At 39.8% G+C, this 23,529-nt stretch overlaps 1 protein-coding gene across 2 annotated transcripts in view; it reads right to left on the reverse strand.

Moving 5' to 3' along the window:
- Positions 1-23,529, reverse strand: part of PDE7B (phosphodiesterase 7B) — a 301,759-nt gene that overhangs the window by 56,125 nt on the left and 222,105 nt on the right. For both annotated transcript variants that reach the window (XM_079146232.1, XM_079146231.1), the window contains one exon: positions 14,936-15,019. In XM_079146232.1, the coding sequence (XP_079002358.1) occupies positions 14,936-15,019 (84 nt within the window). The remainder of the gene's footprint in view (positions 1-14,935; positions 15,020-23,529) is intronic.

The following is a 23,529-nucleotide window of genomic DNA, read 5'->3' on the forward strand; positions in this document are numbered from 1 at the left end:
GAGGCTGCCAGGGCTTGCCGCTGATGTGAAGGTCAGGTTCTACTTTCTTAATGCCTCTTAGGAGAAAAGACAGTAGAATTGTTGGGTCCGGAGCCACTGGGGGTAGAAGAGCGAAGAGGGAGCATCTCCCCACCTCTGCCCAGTAATGAACTAGCTGCTTTTGCAGCTGTCTTCCCGCGACTCCATCTTAGCTGTAGGAGTGGGATGGCCGTGCAGAGGCAGACATTGGGACACAAGTGGAACTTGTTTTTCTTGCTGCACATTCCTGAGAGATTCTGTCCCCCATGGAGCACAGATGAGCACCAAAAAGAGAGGGTTTTGTTTTCCAGTTCTGTGGTGCAGGGGGCGGGGAAAAGTGAGAGGGTAGGGGCAGTGGGAAGAGGGACAGGCTTATCTTTACTGGTCCCCACGGTGAGGAAAGAGCAGCAAGCATGGCGGACTTTGTTGACAAAGGCAGGGTCAGGTCACCAAGTTGTTGATGGATCTTCCCTTTTCTGGTGCCGTGTTGAGATATTTCTGTTGACTCTGGGTGCTGGTAGCCAGGTGGAGCACAGAACTCTCCGTGTCTCTGGGCTACATTGAAAAATAGTGCCACAAGTATATGACCACCAAGCTCTGGAGGCCCCTCAGGCCGTCCTGTCTCCAGCACTTTCTGCCTGGCTCGCTGCTTCAGAAACCAATGAGAAGTCATTGCACAGGAAGTTCCTTACCTTTCTGCTAAGAAAACTAAAACTTCCTGGGCTGCCTCCCTCCTCTCCTTCTTCCCACCTGTGCTTCCTGAGGCTGCTCCTCCCCTCCTGTCTCTCAGGATGCTTCATTCTCAGGGCTACCTTTTCTCTCTTGTTCCTTCTCAACCAGCTCCTTCTTCTCCCTGTAACTTCCACATGCTTAAATGTCTTACAAACAGTCCCCCAAACAAATGAAACCCTGCTTCCATAACCCCACTTCTCTCTCTCCTTAGCGCTTTATTTTTAACCACATGATGGAAGATGTGTCTTTTGTAGTTGTGGGAGCCCAGTAAATATTCGTTGAAAGAATGGGAAATGAAAAGGGCTAATAAACCACTCTCTTCTTCAATAGAAGTCAAGCGCTTTGTATTGTTACGTGCTGGATGCCCTTCAAAGCATTTCTCCATATGGTAGTGGATAAATGGTAACACTAGTAACCGTGAGGATAAAATCCTGCATCTTTTGAGAAGTTCTATGGTGGAAGGTGCTGTGCTACCCCTTCCCCCATTTACTCATTACCTTGCCAATAGTCCCGTGGGGTTGCACTCCCGAAAAGCCCCCTCTTCTAGCCCAGGAGCTGGAGCACCAGGGAAGCTGCTACCAGATTCCAAACCCAGCAGCTGGCCCTGGAGCCAATCCCACTCACCTCTAAGGGAATCCTGGTATTATCAATTCTCTCATTGTAAGCGGTTAAAATTAATGTTATATTTTTAAGGTGAAACTTAAAAAAGGGAGGCCATGTGGTTGAATAGGAAGACAGAATGCCAAATAGTGAAACGTTGGCTTTTAACTCTTTTATTACCTTGCCAAGAGCCTTTGGGTGTGTTTTATTGTTTTTTGATTGTAAATGAAAAACTGGGCCCAACGATCTCTTGAGTTCTTTTGTTCAAGAGCTTCACCACCGCATTTCAAAGTGCTGCTTTAACTTGATTTCATGTTCTTTGGAATAAATTTCATCTTTACACGATAAGTCATCATTGTAAAGTAGCACACGGAGCTTTAGATGGTCATCCAATGCCACCATGTAAACTGGTTTTCCAAGGTGGCCTATTAAGTAATGTTTGCTGGCCCATGGCTGCACCTTCATCTTTGACATCTTGATATTACTTTATTTAGGACAAAATCTCTTGTTTTCAGAGGACAGAGAGCTATTTTAAAATATAAAATCTCATTATTCTCCAACTTTGGAGGAACACATGCTTATAGCAGGAAAAAAAAAAAAAATAGAAAGTAACAATCATTTAGCAATGAGCCGTGTTAAATATCTGGCATATTTTTATAAATGACTGAGATTTTCTTTTTAGATATAGAATTTCATATTCTGCTTCTTTTATTTAACATAATATAAACATTTTTAGAAACTGTATCTTTCAATGATGTGCTATTTGCACGACAGGAAATAACTAATTCCCCCTTGAGAAAAATTAGAGCAACTGGTGGCGGACACAAATCTGACTTTAATTTGTCACAATAGAGGTTCCACTTCCTCCTTCTTTGGAGATAGCTTAGAAATATCCTCAGTTGTCACCACCACTCCCTTCTTTTTCTTATCAAAGAACACAGGTCTGGTGATGAAATTTGTCATTTTTCACCTTTTGCCAGAGCAGCAGGAATATTAAAAAATACAATGGAACTGCCGTAAAATCTACTATTTTTGGTGTTTAATCACATATTTTCACATTAAACTATTGGAATATTCAAAGATATGGAAGTAGTTTAAGGCCAAAAAGTAATAATTACTAACTAGTTATTAAGACTAAAAATGATTACATCATGTAAAATATTTGAAAGGAGTAATTGTCATATATATATTTCAGGTAAAAGGAGTCCATTGCATATATGCATAGCCTTTGAACATTAAATTCATATGTAAAAAAATTTATTTCACTATGGTTAGGAGTTTGTGCTCTGGAACTATATTTGGGGGTGTTTGAATTCTGGCTTACAAGCTGGGTGACCTTGGGTGAGTTATTTCTTTTCTGTGAGTCTAAGTTTCCTTACCTTCAATGATAGAGACTACCTCATAAGGGTTTTGTGGTGATTAAATGAGTCCATATTTGCAAAGTACATAAGGCAGTGTGTAGTACTTAAGGGCTCTAGACATATTAGCTACTGTTATTATTGTTTGCTATTATTGACATATATCAGTGGTTCCCAAATACTCATGGAAGGTGCAGAGCCAGGTTTGTTCATCAGATTGACTTGGGACTTTTTTTTTTTTTTTTTTTTGGTACCAGGTATTGAACCCAGGGGTATTGAAGCACTGAGCCACATTCCCAGCCCTTTTTTGCATTTTATTCAGAGACAAGGTCTCACTGAGTTGCTTAGGGCCTGGCTAAGTTGCTGAGGCTGGCTTTGAACTAGCAATCCAGCCTCAACCTCTTGAGCTGCTAGGATTACAGGCATGTACCACCATGCCCAGCTGGCTCAGGACATTTTGAAAAGATACTGTTCTCTATAGATTCAGGTTCCATGAGTTTGTAGTGATAGTGTGACGATGCTTTCTTGGAGATGGACTGAGAGCATGAAGAAAATGAGTAGTTGGGCCCTCGGAAAGGTTGAAGAAGGCGTCACCAAGCTCAAGATGCCAGGGCTGGGGCTCAAGGGGTGAATAGATTCCTCCTAGGAGGAATGCCTGGGGAGAGGTGTGTACAGCAGACACAGAAGAAACATCCAAAGTTCAACTACATTTATTATGGACTTATTATAAGCAAGACAGACTGCTGGAGACATTTATCTCATGGACTTCTCAGCACAGACCAGGAGGGGTGGCATTATAATCTTTCCATACACTTGGACACATTAAGTAGTTTGGGCATCTTTCCCAAGCTCACAAAAGGAGCACATTTGGGCCAGGTCTGATTCCAAAGCTCTGTTGTCAATGGTTTATTGCATACCTGGGGCTGTGGGAGTTTAGTGTATTCACCGCTTGGAGTGGGGGTAACCATGGTAGGGGAGGCATGGAGGTGGCCTGTGGCTGGGTTTTTAAGGGCCTTGTTAATTCTAGTGTTTACAGTAATTCTCTTATGCTTCTAGGCCTTCCAGAAACTGATAACCTGGGAGATCCTTACCTAAGAGGGATGCACACCTGGTTTCATGCATCCTGTGCCTGGGATTAAGCACCTCCTGTCTCAGTGCTATGGTGGCTGTTGCTAGGTGCCATGGCATGAGCCACCTTCCCCTTAGGACTTTCCTCTGTAATTGCTGCTCTCCCTCTGAAGGTTACTTCAAAGTAATAAACCACCTGGGTACCCCAAGGCAATTTGGTTTGCTAGTTGGGAAGAAAACAAGAACTCTTGATTGTGTGTGTTAACCCTGAGATCTCAGCCTGGAAACAGGTGGAAGATGTTAAGGAAAGGGATACTCTATTTTTTTTTTTCATATACATAGGAGAATGGGGACCATGATGAGTCTCTTCTATCTTCTGAAACTTTGAGGGTGGGGTGACAGTGAAAGGAAATAACCTCCTTAATGAAGTCACAAGAAATAAGTTCTGCCTAATCTGGGGAAGAGGTTGAATTTAATTTTATTGAACAAATAAGGCATTCTAAGTCAGTGACTCATAGGGTAGATTCACTCAAAAGAAACCTAATTTATTCTGCTTTCTTCTATGTTTTACTGAGGAGGCCCCACCATACCAGAAATATACCAAGTGGGTTTGGGGTTTGCTCAAGGAAGTGCTGGAGTGGGAAATTGCCATCACTCTCTGTTGGTGCAGGTGAATTAGGTCTGACCTAAGCTGCCATCTTGGTACCAAACAGAATCCATGATGGTGTGGGGGTGGGGGAACGTTGGTATTTCAACTATAGTATCTAGGTAATTTTTCACAGAGGAAAATCAGTTGATGGTGAAACTTACTTCCTTATGGGCTTTATCATCAATAGTTTTGCAGTACTTTTCTAAATCAAGTTTATCATAAATTAAGAATATAGGGGCCCTCGGACAAAGTAGTCTGTTGACTTTGTGAAAACATCATATGTATGGCTCTTGGAAGATTTTGATTCTCAGGTGAGGTTCCACAGGAGGCCTGTCCTCTGCACCCTGGTCCTTTATTTCCAGTTCCCTTTCTGACATTTCTACTTGACTTTCTTGTAAATTCAGCCTGTTTCATCTGAGCTCCTCATCTTCCCCCAACTCGCCCTTTCCATTACCACTGACTCTCCTTACCATGAACCTCATCTCCAAGTTTTCGGATGGCTGGAGAGCCCCCTGGAGCTCCACAATGTTCAGTATTAGCAAGCTTTACCTCCTCTTTCTTACAACACCTCTGACCTGTACTTTTGTATCTACTGCTGTCGTAGTCTACCATCTGATTACATTTCTCTTCATTCATTTTCTGTCCCTCCTACAGATAGATGTCAGTTAATTTTCTAAAAAAACTATTCAGTCCTGTTCATCTTTTTTCTCAAAATTCTCCAGTGATCCTCTGCTTAATGAGTCAAGTTCAAATTCTTTATATTGGCATTCCAACATTTTAATTTTTTCTTAGTCAACATACTTTATTTACCATTTTTTAGACATCCTTCTCACTTAATGATTTTAGTTTCCATCTGTCAGATCATTCTCATTTAAAGGCAATTCCTTAACCAGTCAATACTCTTTCTTCTGTTTCAGGGTTCAGCACAAAACTGTAAAGCCCCCTTCTCTTGCTCAGGGCACTTCAGAAATCTCTTATCTCTGATTTACTGTTTATGTCAATTATTTTAGAATTAAGTTATTTTTCCTCTTGTATGTTTTGTGTTTGTTTATTCCTTATAATGAGATTGTGAGCTGTTTGAGGGTAGAGGAATAGTCAGATTCCTTTCTAGCCCAGGGATAGCAGATATTTCATTCCACTCCCATTCAACAATTCTTTTCAATCTGAAAGGAATTGTGCAGATATTTTTTGTTTGCTGCATCTGGTAGACCCCAGCATCTGCTGTCGGAGACAGCTAGCCCTGCTTACTGATGTGGCTCAGAGTACCTGGACCTCCTCCTTGGTATAGATAGAGTGGGTGTTCTACATCTTGTATGAGTGAATGATAATGGAGTGGATATAATTGGGCTTCTTGATCCAATTTTCCATTTTTCATCACACAGCTAAGAAGTAAATCCACTAAATGATGTCAGCCAGCTTAACAGAAGTTAATGGCTATTGTTGGGTCTAGCTTTAGAAGATGAAAACTATTTTTCTTTTTGATTATGTTTTTGCTGACTATCAGGTATTTTCAATGATCTTTCCCATCTTCTCTGCTTGGATCCTACCTGAATACCTCATCTTTCAGTAATGTTTTCATCTAGTCGAGTACAGTTTCGACAACTCTTTCCTGGTTTCAGAAGTTGTGAAGCATATTTTAGAAAGGCACTGAAAGTTGCCCTCAGCATGCACTTTTCTCTGGCTTCCCTTTAGTCCTTGCTTATGGATTAATCCTCAAGAAACCTTCCCCAGTGTCCCAAGACAGAACTAACTTCTCTGACTTGTGCACAATGCATGTATTTCTCATATTATATATGCACATACTCATATTATACCTGCCTGTATTAACAGAGGTATCACACCATAAAGAATTTGTTTGCTTATGTCTCTATAAATTCCTGAAGGGTAATGCCTACGTCTCATTTGCCTCTGTATCTCCATCACATGGCACGTTGCCTGCCATAGGAGGTGCCCCTTGGATGCTGCTGATGGAATAGAGAAGGGAACGAGTGAGACACCCAGGACACAGTCAGTTCTGTCTTCCGCAATGAAGTGGCATTTTGGTGGCTAACCATCCTACTGGTTTGGCACTTCCGCAGCTGAAGTGCTAGGGAGCTGGCAGCCAGAAGACCTGATGGAGCACAATCCAGCTGAGCCAGAAAACACCACAACCACAACCAGTGCTTTGCCTTTCTTCTAGAGGAAGGTAAATATTGAACTTTGAAATTGTGGGGTGTTACGCTGGCACTCAGAAGTGTGAGAAGTCTGAAGTAGACCCAACCGGCACCTCCCTTCTCTACTTGGGGCTGGGGCTGGAGGTGCAATTGCATCCTCTCGGCCAAACTGCCTTCCTCTAGCTCTGTGATGACTTGTTCGTTTTCTCTACATTTTGTGTAATTCTTATAGGTTACTTTAAAGGGTATTCCTAAGAGGATCACTGAGAAACTGTCACCATCACTAGGAATTCTCTCTTAGAGACTGGACTTTGCAAACAAACCGTCCCCTGTATTTAAGATGGAGCTATCACTTAATGCCAGGTGGTTTCTAACCTGCTGGGTCCACAGTTCTTCACTACATGTATTTTATATGTCAAAGAAAGAATAACTGCAGGATGGAATATGCCTTATATGACAGCTTTTTAAAAGAACATTTGAGTCTCTGGGTTATTTCTTCATAAAAAGGTTAAATATATATATATGTTTGTATATATTCATTCCATTTTGGAAATAATAGGCAAAGGAAAATATTTTTGTAGCTCTGCTAAAATGACTTCATGCTTGTACAACCCAAATGGCCCTGCCTGTAGAGGTGAGTCTAGAGGAATAGAGTTTTAAAGATCAAGATTAGCAGATTAACAGGCAGGAAAAGCCAAATAGCCAATTAACCTACTACTGCAAAGCCCCAGGGGCTGGTTTGGAGCACCAGGCTCTGTGGTGACTGAAATTTGTGCCCTGAAATCTCCAGCTGCAGTGCTGGTCCTCAAAGGCTCCCCAGTCCCTGGGAATGTTTTCTATGTCACTTCCTCTGCTGAGCTTGTGTGGAAATCACATTGTGTTGTTCTGAAATGGTTGCCACGGGAACATCTCAACCTAGTCATTATCTACTCAGGCTACTGATTATATTAAATCAGGAGACAGAGCTGCAGAGCCCCTGATTTCTGAAGACTGTGACTCCTCTGGACTCTCACCTCTGTGTCCACCTCTCCGAACACCCTTCTCTACAGTTTTCTCTTGCTTCCTCCTCAACAGCCAATGGTGTCATAAATGAAATACATCCATGGGAAGTCGGCATTGGGATCATTGAACCGTTATGTTTCCATCATGCCTGTCCTCCTCTCATCTGTGTTTCTGTATTTCCTCTGGAATAATAAAAATTTCCACCCTTTTCTCTGTTCTGTCCCTCCACACTTAGGTGTAAAGATAACTCTCTTCTTTAAAGGGCTTATGTCATTTCCTGTGTACCCTAGAATGGTGCTAGAGCTGTGATTCTCTGCTTCTTTCCCAGAGAAGCTTCTGGAAACTCATATAGATGAATCTCTTCTAAATTGGGTAAAATAGAAACAGGAAATGAAACTGATTTTTTGGGGATTGAACCCAGGGGTGTTTAACCATTAAGCCACATCCCCAGTTCTTTTTATATTTTATGTTGAGAAAGGGTCTCACTAAATTGTTTAGGGCCTCACCAAGTTGCTGAGGCTGGCTTGGAACTTGCAATCCTCCTATATCAGCCTCCTGAGCCACTGGGATTACAGGCGAGTGCTACCATGCCAAGTTGTGAAACTGACTTCTAACAAATAACTTTGTCCTATATATTTCTGTTGATCTGGATGAATCTCTTATGAAGGGGATTTTCTTTTATTGGTCCTGGGTATTGAACCCAGGGTACTCTACCACTTAGCCACATTCCTAGCCATTTTTTTTTTTTTTTTTAAATTTTGAGGCAGTGTCTCACTAAATTGCTGAGGGCCTTTCTAAATAGCTGATCTTATTATGATTCTTCTGCCTCAGCCTCCTGAGCCACTGGGGACTATAGGCATGGGCCTTCATAAGCCTAGCTTATGAAGGGATACATATGCTATACTATTTGTTTTTTATTAACAAGTAAAAGTTGTATATATTTATGGTATACAAGATGATGCTTTGAATTAAACATGCATTATGGAATGGCTAAATCAAGCTAATTAATATATGCATTACCTCACCTATATATTTATTTGTAGTAAGAATACTTAAAATCTATTAGTAATTTTCAAGTTTACATTTGTTATTATCTAGAGTCACGATGCTGTTCATAGAACTCTTAAACTTATTCATGCATGCAATCTTTGAGAGGCACTGTATTGGAGTATCCTTTTGTGGGAGAATCTTTATAAGCAGTTGGCCTACAATTTATTGTTTGAAAGAGAACACATTGGGAGTAAAAGATGGCATGTTAGTATGTGTGCCCAGACAACAGGACTATGCTGGGTAAATCAAGTACATAACCAGCTTATATGTAGTCCATAGGCACTTAGGCATGGTAGTATATGGAAAGGGGCATCTCTTGAAGAATGTTGGTATAATTTGAAATTACCATTTTAAATTGAAATTTTAAATCTAGATCAATAAGAGAGGTTCATGTTGTGTTTTTATTTCTATCTTACATACATTTAGTCAATGTTAAGCCCATTCTTGAAGTAAAGCAATGGTACAGGGAATTGAAAAGAAAAGAATGACATTAACATAGGAAAACAGAGTTAACTGAATGTGTCCATGGAGATGTCACAAAACACTTTCTACTCTGTTAAAAAAAATATCTAAGCTGGGAGCTGAGGCACACTCCTTAATCCCAGTGGCTTGGGAGGTTGAGGCAGGAGGATCAAAAGTACAAAACCAGCCTCAGTGACTTAGTGAAGCCCTACGCAACTTAGAGAGACCATGTCTCTCTCTCTTAAAAAAAAGACTGGGGGTGTGCTTTAGTGGTTAACCCCCACTTTGGGTTCAATCCCTGGTCAAAAAAAAAAAAAAAAAAAATCTAAGTTAGGGGTTGGCAGTCTTTTTCTCTGAAGGGCCACGGAGGAAGCATGTTTGGCTTTATGGACCAGGGCTTTATTGTTTCTGTTGCAACTACTCTACCATTTGGTGTGAAAACAGCCCCTAGATGACAGGCATATAAACAAACAAGACTGGCTGTATTTCAATAAAATTCATTTACCAGAACAGGCAGGGATGGGGCAGGAGGTGGCAGATTTGGTAAATGGGTTCGTCATTTGTCCACCTCTGTTCTAATTTTCTGTTTTAATATCTAGGGATTTTGTTCTGACAGAAGATAAGTTATTCTGATATTAATTCTAATGTCCCCTGTCTGCTGTGGCAGGTTGGAATTGTGGCTAATGGGGCTAATGGAGAAATGCAATGGGCCTTATGATTAATCTGCATTTCTGCTTGTGCATGTTGCAGTAATTAAAGACAGATACTGAAGCAAGTAGTAGAAGGAAAACAACCAGGGGCATTTTGGATAGGAAATGGCAGTTGTGTGGGTTTGACTAAGCATTTTAGAGGGACAGCTGTTGGAATGCAGAACCAGGAAACAGAGGCTGAAGTGATCTCGTTTTTCCTAGAAATGATTTTGTTTTTTAAGTCCTAGATTAGATTCTACCTTGGAGAGAGAACAAAACTGCAAACAGTAGAGGAAAATGAAGTCTTGGTTCTGTGTCCGTTCTTGGGGAAAAATTGACTCTAAATTAAGGAAAGTGATATAAAGAATCACTTTAAAGAAGTTTAGTATTTTTCATGTGGAATTGGAATCAGTAGATAAAAATAAGTTTTGTGAGAAAAATGTTCCAAAATGCTTCCCTTTAGGCAGAAAGCATACATGAACAGCTCAGGCAAATTTCAACAAGGACATAAATGAGGAAGGAACTAAGGGAAATTTACTAAGGAAATTTACTAAGGAAAATTAAGTAGATGGCAGGCTGTTTAAAGCATTAGGAGATACGACAAGTATATCTTAGGTGACTGCATTTTACACAGATTCATATACCTGCTGCTACATGGTGTCAAGCTGGTATAATCGCTGTTAGGAAACTGGAGGGTGATTATAGTGACATTATGGGATCCAGCTTCAACTCACTGATAGGGCACATGCAGAAATTATACACAGGGAGGGAAATTTTAGTCCTATCTGTGCTGTTCAGTTAAATGTAGTGGATGATTTACATTTATAGAATCTTTTTGAGGAGACCCTTCCATCTAATTGATAAATCAACTTTGTAATTATTGAATGGTCAGTAACTGTAAAGAGATATATTTAGGATAAAAAAAATCACATGATCATCTCAAAAGATGAGTCTTTGACAAATTCTATCACTCATTCATGTTAAAAACACTGGAAAAACCAGGGATAAAAGAAACATACCTCAGTATCATAAAGGCTTATATTACATATGACATACCCAAGGCCAACATCATACTTTAACAGAGAAAATCTGAAAATATTTCTTCTAAAAAAAGGAACACAACAAAGATGTCCATTCTCACTGCTCCTGTTCAATATATTTCTTGAAATTCTAGCCAGAGCAATCAGACCAGAGAAGTAAATTAAAGGCATACAAATAGTTAAAGAAGAGAACATAAATGATCTGTTTGTTGATGACATGACTCTATACTTAGAAGAACCAAAATACTCCTCCAAAAGCCTTTCTAGAGCTAATAAACAAATTCAGCAAAGCAGCAGGAGCAACATACAAACATCAGTAACTTTCCAATACTCCAATAATGAATGTGCTGAGAAAGAAATCAGAAAAATAACTCCATTACAATTATCTCAAGAAAATTACTTAGGAATAAATCTTACCAAGGAGGCAAAAGACCTCTACAATGAAGGTTAGAGAACACTGAAGAAACAAATTGAAAAAGACCTTAGAAGGTGGAAAGACCTTCCATGCTATTGGATAGGCAGAATTATATTATAAAAATGGCCATACTGCCAAGAGCTATATACAAACTTAATGTTATCCCCATCAAAATACCAACGACATTCTTCACAGAACCAGAAAAAACAATCCTTAAATTCATGTGGAAGAATAAAAAACTTAGAATACCTAAAGATATCCTGAACAAGAAGAGTGATACTAGTGGTATCACAATATCTGACCTCAAAACTATATTACAGAGCTCTAGTTACAAAACCAGCATGATACTGTCATAAAAACAGACATGAATAGAAGACATGGAGACAAATTCACACAGATACAGTCATCTGATCCTTGACAAAGGTGCCAAAAACATACATTGGAGAAACGATAGTATTTTAAACAGTGGTGCGGGGGAAACTGGATATGTAGAAAAAAATGAAACTAGATCCCTCTCACCTTGCACAAAACTCAAAGTGGATCAAAGACCTGGGAATTAGACTAGAAGTTCTGCAAATGCTAGAAGAAACATAGGGTAAACACTACATCTTACAGGTGCAGACGCTGACTTCCTTAATAAGACTGCTAAAGCTCAAGAAATAAAATCAAGAATCGATAAGTGGGATAGCTTCAAATTAAAAAGCTTCAGCACAGCAAAGGAAACAATTATCCCACAAATAACCCAAACAATAAATGGGCAAATGAACTAAACAAACTTTTCTGAAAAGAAGAAATGCCGATGGCCAACACATGCATGCAAAACTGTTCAATATCCTTAGCAATCAGGGAAATGCAAATCAAAACTACACTGAAATTTCATCTCACTCCAGTTAGAATGGCAATCATCGAAATTACAAGTAAGAATAAAAACTGGCAAGGATGGGGGAAAAGACACACTTATATATTGTTGGTGGGACTGCAAATAAGTATACCCACTTTTGAAAGCAGAATAGAGACTTTTCAAGACTAGAAATGGAACCATTATATGACCCAGTTATCCCATTCCTTGATAGTTATCCTAAAGAACAAAAATCAGCATACCATAGTGATACAGCCACATTGATATTTATAACAGCACAGTTCACAATAGCCAAGTCATGGAACCAGCCTAGGTGTCCCTCAATAGATGAATGGATAAAAAAAAATGTGGTATATTTATACAAAGGAGTTTTACTCAGTCATAAAGAAGAATGAAATTATATTATTTGCTGGTAAATGGATGGAACATCATGCTGAGTGAAACAAGCCAGACATAGAAAGTCAGGTGTCAAATATTTTCTCTTCTGTGTGGAAGCTATAGAGTAGTAGAATTAAAAAGGGGAGGGGGAGATCCTATGAAAATAGAAGGGAGAATAGTGGAGTAGAGGAAGGGGAACAAGAGAGAGGAAGGAGGGATGGGAAAGGGGAGGAATGGCAGAATGAAATTAACCGAACTATCATGTGCATGCATGTATGAATATATAACAATGAATTCCACTTTTATGTATGCCTCTAATGCACCAATTAAAAATAAATAAATAAAGAAGAGATTATTCTCAGGATCTTGTATATTTAGGGACAAGTTTTACATATCTAGGGAAAAATTTTTGAGACCACTTATGAAGCAAAATACAATGGAGGTAAATTAGCATCAAATTAGTATATGTTATAAATAAAGATATATGAGTGAAAGAGTTATCCAGAATGGTGTGCTGAGAAGAATGGTAAAGGGACTTTCCAGATGAATGGCCAACACTGCCACTCAATGTGTGGAGGGTCATGGCAACAAGGAGAAATAAGGTTGGAGGGTCAGAGAGCATTTAGGTCAGGAAAGGAGAAGGATGAACCCAGGCACCGGGAAGTTCCTGGCAGATCTCCAGCCAAGGGGTGACAGGATGGCAGATGTTTGTGGATGATCTTTTATAGGTGAATGATATAACAATGAAATGTTACCTGCAGTGAGTTTCTCTTTAATTTTTTATATATGTTTGCAGTTTTTTTCAGATTAAAAAGGTAAAAGAAGCAAATTATTTTTAAAACATTCAAGTGTTTTTTTATATCTAGAAATCTGTGATGTAGACAATTAAATATTTCATAGTCCCACCTGTGAAGATCATCACAATTAGTAGTATATTGCTTATTAATACTAGGATTAAGTTTAAAGAGAATCATTTGGAACTTCCAAATGATAAAGATAAATGTTTCCTATTTTTCTAATTTTCTTGCAGTTTATATTAGAAACTAGGAAGTAAGATTTATCTCCTCTCAAAAAAGGGACTTTTCCCCCTATTTTTTCCCTTTGACTTACAGAATATGATACCATTGGAGATTTCTGGTCTATATGAAATAACAAACTGAACTCTTGCTTCCTGTGTGTCCTGCTTGGTGGCATCAAATGCCTGGAACCCAGAAATCTATATAGTCTAGAGACTGTCAACGGTGTAACTTCTATGGATAGTTGGAACAGCCCATTTGGAGGCATAAGGAGAGGTCATGGGTAACACTGGAGTTCCCATTGTGTTCAATATCTTCTTGATCTAGCTACTCAGTTCTGAATTCTACAAAAGTATTTTGCTGGGTGTGGGTAAGAAAGTTATTCCAAGTCTCTGCATCCCTGAAAGAGGTAAACCAAACAACCCCTTTCCCCAAAAAACATACTGAACACTGATAAGAGAGATTAACAATCCAGGAGAAATATAAACATGTCCATCTTCTATTGGCATTTCAAGGATCTAAGGACCAGAAATAGTAAGGTATAATTTCTTCTACTAATTTTCAGGGGTCAAGGTAAATCAAATTGCCTTTTGAACTGAGCTTGTTTATGTCAAAGAAAAGTAACACTCTGTGGATGTAATCCAGGACTTTGAAATTTATAGATGGGGAGTGATATGAGAACCAAACAGTGAAAATCTTGGAGCAAATTGTGAAATTCATCCATTGTCTCCCCTACCACCCACCCCAAGTCCAAGATGAAAAATGATTATGAGAGATTTGAGATCTGGAGGAATGACTGGTCACTGGTTTGGACTTCCAAAGGAACTTAAGATTCCTTGTGAGAAATAGGAATCCAAGGTTGAGCAGAACTCTAAAGTAGAGTAGTAATGGAAGGGCAAAGTAGAAGAAGAGCACTTGAGAGGTAATCAGGAAGGAGGAAGCAGCTGGAGTAAGTTAAGTCCTCATAGTCTTCACCAGAGTGATCAGGAACGCAGGAACAGACCCCAAGGATTTAGATCAGACAAAGAAGAGAGAGTTAGATGGTGGGTGGGTTTCTAAGGGCAGCTGTAGAATAGGCTTCCCTGGGAAGTTTTGAAAGTAAAATAGAATCTCATCTAGTTTAGCCCTGGATGAGAGTAGAGAGAGCAAGCTGGAAAGTGAAAATAATACCTTCCTGGTATAAGGTGTCACAGCTTTTAAGATTGACATTCTTAAAGCTGCCATGAGCTCGCTGCACCCTCTCTAGAATGCTGAGAGGCAGCCAGGGCCAGAATGACTTCACCCCTGAGGAAATGGAAAGACAAAGGTTTCAGGTCCAGTTGGAAGGACAGAGGAGAGGAAGGAAGGCAGACCTCAGCGGGGTTTGAAGTTCAGAGGAAAATGAGAATTTTTTTTTTGTTTTTGAAGAGAACATTTGTTCCTTTCCAGGTACTCTTGATTACTCACTGTTAAGTAGACGGAAGTCAATGAATGGGTAGGAGCCGCGACGTTCAGCAGGAACCCCCGTCTGACCCCTTAGTCGTACATCTCCTAGAAAACAGAAAATCCAAACAAATGTTTGAAGATGTTGCCAAGTGTGTTCACTTCTCCTCTGCAAATCCTCTTAACCGGTTATGTCAACGGAACCAACACCAGATGTCAGGAGAAGAATGATTCCCTTCCAGTGTACTTAAGAGAGTGATAGGTGGGAAGAGGTGTGTAATTAATGTTCAGTGTAATGAGCTTGGCAATGCTCTAATGAATGACCCACTGCTCTCTTATGTTTGCCTGGTCTCTGAAAATTATAGCAACTTTTAGAGTTTCCTGAGTGTTTTTGTACTTCTCAGGGCCGTGAAGATGAAGCAACCCGAAACTGGAAGGACAAGCGGTGTGTTGGTATCATAGCTTTTGTTCTTAGCAGGTCATTTTTCTTGGACTGAACACAGTTGCTTTCTGACTGGTGGTTACCCTCCTTTCCCTAGGTCATATCATGGGTCTACTTTAGAAGCTCATTAGCTCCAGGTGCTTTAGACTCTTAGCTACTCTGCACCTCTGCCAATCCATAGTTTCTAGTATGTATTTATTTGCAGGCTTCTTTTAACAGGTGTGTTCATATTCTTTCTGGTGTGTATATGTGTTCTGACTTCCCAAAAGGTCATAAAACAGCATGGAGAGCACATGAATTTCAGAATGAGGAGGACCTTGGAGACACCAGGCTCAGACACTTGCTACCTGTGCAATCTGGAGGAATTTATTTCTCTTAGTCACAGATGCCTCATTTGTAAAGTGAAAATGACTTGCTTCAATGTGCCATCGTTAGTGTCTAAAATAACATTTGCTGCCTAGCAATAAATGCTGTTTCCTTTCTTCTAAACTGCAAAGCAGGGATCCTGCCTATGATGTGATCTGCACACTTTGTGTGCTGTCTGGAACGTGGTGGACCAAACAAATATCCTCTGTTGATAAGACTAAAAAACCAGGTTTGCCAGTTATTATATCTCTTGCGGAATCCGTGGAAAGGGAGAAATACATAAGAACCATCTATTTCTTGAAGAACTGAATCATGGAGGGTTTCAATTCTAGGGGTGTCAATTTTGTGAGCAATGGGGCAACTCCTATAAGCCACATTTTGCCCAGACCTGAAGCATCACTGGGGACTCAGCCCAGAAGCAGAGAGGAGGAATAATCTTCTCTCCTCCCTTCCTAATCCCTGGTGTTAACCAGGTCTGGGTGAGGTCCCCAGTCACTGCAATCCTGCCTTTGAGGCTGCTTCAAATGGACCTCACAGATGGGTGTCAAGCATTCTCAGGGTTATAAAGTGCAAGCCATGAGTTCTTGAGATATTCTCTGCTTTGAATTTCATATTGGTCCTTATTTATTATGATCACTGTAATCTGATATTGTCCTGCCATATTGATATTAAGAGGATGCTACAATTTATGGAACAAAAAGAGAAATTGATTAAAAAAGATGCAAGAGAGAAAAGTGGGAGGAGGAAGGAAGGAAGGGATGGAAAAGTACATTAAAAATATGAATATCACTGGAAATCAAAGAAGAAAATGCTGTTAGCTTTTGGTAAGTCTTTAGATGGTCAACAGTTGAAGGAAGCCACCCAGAGGAGGTGTTCTCAATGTCCTTGTAGCTGTCTCCAATACCCTAAGTTTATAATGTGCTAGCATTTCAAAAATATCACAATGGATTTATCGTCTTATTTTTCTCACTGGATGTTCACGATAACCCTATGAGGGGAGCTACTATTTTCCTTATTTTATAAGTAAGAAAATAGTGGCTGAAGGAAGAACGACTGCATAGACCACTGTTCACCCTGCAGCCCTGGCAGAGGGCTCACGTCCCTTGAAGGCACTCAGTACAAGTCTGTGACTTTCCTTGAACTTCCTGAGTTGCTGCTGCTTCTTCTTTTAATGAGCAGAGCTGGTGTTAAATCTAGGTCCTTAGACTTCACAGACAGTGATCTCTCCTCAATACCAGTGGTTTCCAACTTATTAAGTGTGTAGAACTGGTTTTTTAAGATGAAACAAAAATAACAACAAAATATAACCTTTGACTGCCCCTGCCATTGTAGAAGTTGTACTTTTAATATCCATTCAGAAAATATAGCTTGTTAAAATGACATAACAATCCAGTGCTGACTATGAATGAATTTCTACTTTATGATGATGGTAAGATAGACAAACATTTTTAAAAAATTATAGATGAAATTGTAGGCATTTGTTCTCTGAAGCTGACTGGGCTTGAGTATTTTTTTTTTTTTTTTTTTTTTTAACCTGTTGCTACATTCCCTTGGGCCTCTTCCAGGGGTTTCAATTTTGCCACTTGGAATTTACTTCTCTATTAGTATTTTCATCTCAGTATCACCAAAGACTTGCTCTTGACTTTGTAGTTATAAGGGAACCGTTTTCCCAGAGAACATCTGTGTAATATTGACATAGGTTTAAAAGCCTCTCACAGGATTTATTCCTGTTGTTCACCTGGGACTGTGAGGCAGACAGGCCCATCCTCATATAATAGACTTTAGATTTAAGGAAACTGGAGAGAGACAGAGCTACATGGCAGAATGGGTAACAGGAGGATGATATGCTAGGAATGATATATTGGGCAACCTTGGACAAATAAACCAATAGCCATTTTAAGGTTCAATTTTATAATATTTAAATTGTATAATTATAGCAATTTTGCCTACCTCACAGGTTGTTGTGAGGAAATGATAATGAGTGTGAAACAAAAGAATTAACATTTTATTGAATACTTCTACTGTGCCGAGCATTTTACATGCATTGTCTCCTATCATCAACCCAACAACACCAAATAGGCATTATTATGATTATAGAGCTGAAGAAACTAAAGCCACCAGAAATTTAATAATTTCACCGAGTGAGAGCTTGTGCTTGAACTCAAAGCTAACCCCCAACCCATGTTCTTAACCTTTTCCTAAATTATCAGCATATTATAGGAGAATTACATAAATAGTTAAGCATTAACCTTTTCTCATCCAGTGAATGCTCTGATTTTTATTTTCAAGTAAACCAAATACACTGTCATCATGGTTCCCCAAAACTGAACACGAGGGCCATCTATTACCTGGATGAATTCAAGATTCAGTCAGACAGATGCTTTCTTTTTCAGAGCAGGTCAGAAGAAATGGGCTGTATGCATTAAATCCTAATCTGGATCAACAAGGTTTCTTGTTGATCTTACTTTCACTTAAGAAATGGAAAGCAATTATTGAAAATATTCAGCAGAACTGAAATTACCTGGCAATTAATTAACTCAAATTCTCATTTAAGCAGAATTGTTATGATGTACCCCATTTTTGGGGGAAAAAAGGGAGATAAATAACTACAAAGCAAGTTGATAGCAAAAGTATCTAAAGCAACAAACAAGCAAAACAAACAAATCAACAGCAACAATAACAAATAATAAAATCATACCTGGAAGATTCAGTTTCACTGCTTATACTGTCTGTAACTACATTTATGGTCTTAGAAGTGGATTCCTCATAAGTCTCATGATATCCCTTACGGGTAGTAAATACTTGATTTCAAAAAGGATTAAATCATGCTAAATATACCAGTAAGGCAGGAGGCAGGACAATTGCAAGTGGGCTACAATGCCTTTTAGAGATTTTTGCAACCTGAAAAACATTAAATACAAACATCCCACGTCTGGGCCATTCCATTTAATCAAATTTCTAATGCAGTAAGATGAATGTTTTAAGCATATATTTCTAATATAGAAAGTTCTCTTTCTCTCTTCCTGCTTGCATGAGCCCCTTCTGATGCTAAATTGCTTCAATATGCTGGTGGAAAGAGAGAAATAACTCAGTAATAACAGTCCCTGGAGGAGCAGAGGCCACTGGGCTGTTGTCCGAAGGACAGAACAAGTGGTGTCCTGCTGAGCTGCTTTTCCTGGCCCCTGGTCTCCGGCAATCATCTATTTACCTAAGTCCTTATATCCAAGCTAAACAATTATTTTGACTATTCATTAAGCCCTTGTTTAACTTCAGCAACTTTTTTTTTTTTTTTTTTTTTTTTTTCCTGGCAAAGGAAAGGTGCTGTGGAAGCCGGGGAGGAAGCGTTGACAGCTCAGAGTCATGTCCTCAGTCTGTTCTTATTGTGTTCCAAAAGGAAACAAACAGCAAGGGAATTCTTATTTTGAAAGGGCTGCTGCTCTTTTGCTTCTTCAATCTGAAAACATAACATGTCGTCCTTGATACCGAAGGCCACAAACAGAGGCAGAGAACTGAGCTGAGTTGCTTCGGGAGCCAAGACTGGGAGACAGCCCCTCACCCTCCCAGGGGACGTGGCTCCGGATGGACCTCTTGCCCACTTGGCCTCTTGCACGGTGTCTGTTTAATAGAAGCTTGTGCTACGGAGCAGAGGTTTATGTGGCCTCTTATGTAACTGGCAAAGAGGGTGGAGACTTTGACAGCGATGACAACTTACAGTGGCTGAAACATAGGCCATATGACAAGAACCAGACTCCAGCCCCCATCGTGGGGTGTCAAGGTCACTTCAGGGTGGGGAGAAGGCCTACAAGAGGGACAAAGCAGTAGCTACTGTGTTCCTATTGCATCTGAGAAGAATGAAGAAGACCATGAAGTTCTTGATAGAAGCAGGTTTCAGGGATTCATAGCAGGGCGTCACTAATAAACAAGGAAGCCTCTATGTAACTGTGGAGCAGACCAAATATGGCGGGGAAGGAGAAGCTTTGGTGAAAAGGATTCCTTTGAGCTTCTGAGCACATTACTAACTCTTGTCACCTCTATCTCTTGCAAAATGAAGACAGAGAGAACCAGATCCCCAAATCTTAGACATGAACTTTTATCGCATTTGTACTGCCTCGGCTATGGCCTTTGTTTTGGATGGCTACTCTCAGAATTAGTTAAGAGAACAATTTTTCTTAGGATGTTTATCTAGCCTAACAAAGCTGGGGCAGGAGATGTTGTATAATATCATCACTCCATAGGCTTTAGTACCAGCAGCCAGTTGAGAACTCAGGGTGAGATTATTATTGTCTTAAGTACTGTGATCTTACGTGAGAGATCCAGAGTGGCTGATTAGACCCAAATTTCCCTTGTGGAGGGTCAGTTTTTCACTTTAGTGATTGAGGCTGGGCCTGCCTGGTCACTGAGTACTATGTATTCGTTATCTAACTAGGAGGCTTCCTATCCATTGATCGGTGTGTTTCACTAGCTATATGTTCCTGAGCTGTCATTGAGAGAGCTTTGTATAAAGGAAAGAGAAACTGGGAGTTGTCCAGAAACCACAATTTTGGCAAAAGAAAAAAAAAATAAGGTTTTCTTTGCATGTGAAAAAAGTTCTTTATTCTCCTAAAAATCTTAATCCTTTTGTTAGTATGGGAATAAAGGAAATTTTTACCAAACGATAGTGTATTACCTTGCAACTTTAGCTCCGGTGTCATTGAACACTTTGGGACAAATGTGCATTTGGGGATTTGAATGCTGTGAAAGTGAATGTGTTAAATAGCAGTTCTTTGTTTTCCAAAGCAGGTAAGGCAGGTTTAAACTCAGACCAGGAACAAAGGAACTATCCTCATTTTTTAGCTTGATAATGTTTCAGAGGGAAAACGAGAGGAAAAAAATAAGTTCCAATCACTGGGGACACAGGAGTCTAATAAAAAAGATATTGAACAAGAAGCAGCAGGAATGCTTAAGGAGAATTCCAAGAAGCTGTAAAAGAACTTAAAAGAACACAAAGAACTTGTCTCCTCACAAAGATAGAGAAGAATAACTGGGGAGTTACTTTGACCACAAGGTCTAGGTCTGTCCTACAGAAGAAAATCTCTGAGATAATACTTTCATATCTCCAAAATCTCCTGAAAATTAAGTTTATCTTTTTTTTTTTTTTTGCAGTGCTGGGGATTGAACCCAGGGCCTTGTGCTTGCAAGGCAAGCACTCTACCAACTGAGCTATATCCCCAGCCCAAGTTTATCAATTTTTTTAAAAGATGTATTTTATATATAATGTGCTTAGCACAGTGCCTGGCATATAACAGACAATCAAACAAAGTAGCTATTATTCTTATTTTGCACTGTTCTTTTATTTTGGGGTTCCTCACCTGTTCCCCATGATATTATTTAGGAGGTATCTCAGGTGTCAGGAACTGTTTGAAAGATTTACATGTCTGAGCTCCTTGAGTCCTCACAACAAGCTCCCTGAGATCTTGTAAGTGACTGAAGTGGGATTAGATCAGGCAGCCCAGGGAGCCCTTGCCCTTGACTGCACGCTCAGTGTCTGCATCCTTCACATCACCCATGAAATTATTCATGGTTTCCTTTGATCTTCCCGGACCGTTTCTTCTCTCTGCTAGGTGCCAGGGTTAACAAAAGAGTATGACAACTGTGTTCTGAGGAAAGTACAATGCGTCTCCTGGTGCTTCCTCAGGACAGCATTAGAAGCCCAGGAGAACATGCGGGCAGTGGAACATGACTTGGCAACCTTGAGCCCCCAGTGGTGTAGGGTAGACCACAGGGAGGTGGAGATTCCACTGAAGATGGGCATATCTTGCAGGTCAGTAGAACTTTCAGTATGTGAGTTCTTCTGCTCTAGGACATGTCAGAGGGGGATCCTAGCCTCATTCAGTTCATTTCAACAAAGGACCATGTAAAACATTATAGAGTGTATTGGAAAGCAGGTGGGAAGAAGGGACATACAAAGGTACACAAGACATCTTCTTGGTACTCAGCTAATTAAATTAGCAGTCCAGAAGAGAGTCATGTAAGTGAGCAGACATGGTATAAACCAGAAAACGTTTGACTTTTAATGATATTGGAATATTTGAGTTTGGCTCCCTTTCTCAGAAACATTGTTAGCCTTTATGACTTTATATGGGTAGATATCTTGGAAATATTTGAATTTCAAATGTCTTCCTAGTAGTCCTATAAAGTGTTTCAGTCAGATTGAAAGAGAATCATTTATTGTGAAATACTTAAATTAAGTAGAATTTTTACATTTAAAAGGCCTTCATATTTTAGAACAGTGGTTGAAGGTATGATTTAGACTCTTCTATTAGGTCTCCAGTAAGCAGATTTCTGTGAATACAGGCGAACAATTTAAATTAACAATGATATTTTCCAGAAATCACTTGCAGTTTTGGGAAGTGATGTTTTTTGCATCTGATGAGTGTGTTAGCTTTCTGGAAGAAAATATCTATACATATAGGAGGAAAGATGGGTAGAAGAAAGGTCAAAAAGAGGCCAAGGCTGAGGAGGAACAGAGGGAGGAGATGACAAAGAAAATAGGCAAGGGGAAGAATTGAATGGGAGGGAGAGGCAGGTTTCAAGGGTAATTCCCAGATTTCTGTCTTGCATAACTGGATAGCTAGTTGTGCCAATCACAGAAAAGGGCAATTCTCAAAAAGAAGCTATTTTGTGTCCTTCATTCGATAAATTGCACTTGATGTAAATGTTATTGATGGTACATGATAACTCGTGGCAGGCAAATACTGTAGCGAGGAACCTTGAAAATTATCTTGGCCTCCTGGTGCTTTCAGTCCTCCACGGAACAATCCTATGCATCAATGTAAAACTGCAATGTTAATTGATAGAACAAAAGAGAAGTATACTGTGTTATGAAAGTTATAAAGACTTTACCTTGCCAAGGAGGTTGTGAGTTTTCCTTAAGAGGCAATATTTGATTTGAGATCCGGTAAATGAATAGGAGTTAATTTGAGATGTACATATATTCCGGTTTGCCCTGGAAAGTCCTGATATGTGACTGTTGTTTGTCTGGTATAATTAGTACTGGTGCACACTTTCACCCTCTAAAGTATTCTGGTTTGGATTACACATTATGTGGTTACCCCCGTGCAGCAATTCAGGCAGAAAGAGTGCATGTCTAGAGGTCTTACGACAAGAGGATGACATGTCTGAGAGGTCATAACAAAGTCAAGTGCATCACAGCAAAGAGAACAAAGTGGATGGGGTGAGGCATGGTGCAAAGTGAAATTGGAGAGGTGGCAGGGCTTTGTAGCATCAGCTGGGGAATATGACGGTATTCCAAGAGAATGAGGAAGCCAGGGAATGATTTTAATGGGAAAATGCAGATGTGCATATTAAAGAAACAGCTTTGAGTGAATTATGGAGAATGGATTAGAGAGGGCAAGAATGACTACTCAGGGGATCACTGTAATAGCCCAGGTGAGAAAAGATGATGGTTTAGAGAAGGATAGTGGTAGCAGTAGAGAGAAGCGGATAGATTTTAGAAATATTTAATTGTTAAAATTGATGTAATGTGCTGAGGAATTGCATATGAGTTCTGAGGGGGAGAGTAGTTTGAAGGATAATTCTTAAATTTCTGGCTAGCATGACTAGATGATTGACTGTGTAATCACAGAAACAGAGAATTCTAGAGGGACCCTGTTCAGGGGGAGAAATTCACATAGTCCACTTTGGCCTCATGGAGTGTGTTATGGGGATTCCAAAGTCAAATATCAAGAAAGCAGCTGGACATATGGGTCTGGGGCTCAGAGAAGATGTATGGGATGGAGACTTAAGTTTGTAAATTAAAGAAAGCTATGCG

Source organism: Sciurus vulgaris, assembly GCF_902686455.1.
Source record: "Sciurus vulgaris genome assembly, chromosome: 7".
Lineage (NCBI taxonomy): Eukaryota > Metazoa > Chordata > Mammalia > Rodentia > Sciuridae > Sciurus > Sciurus vulgaris.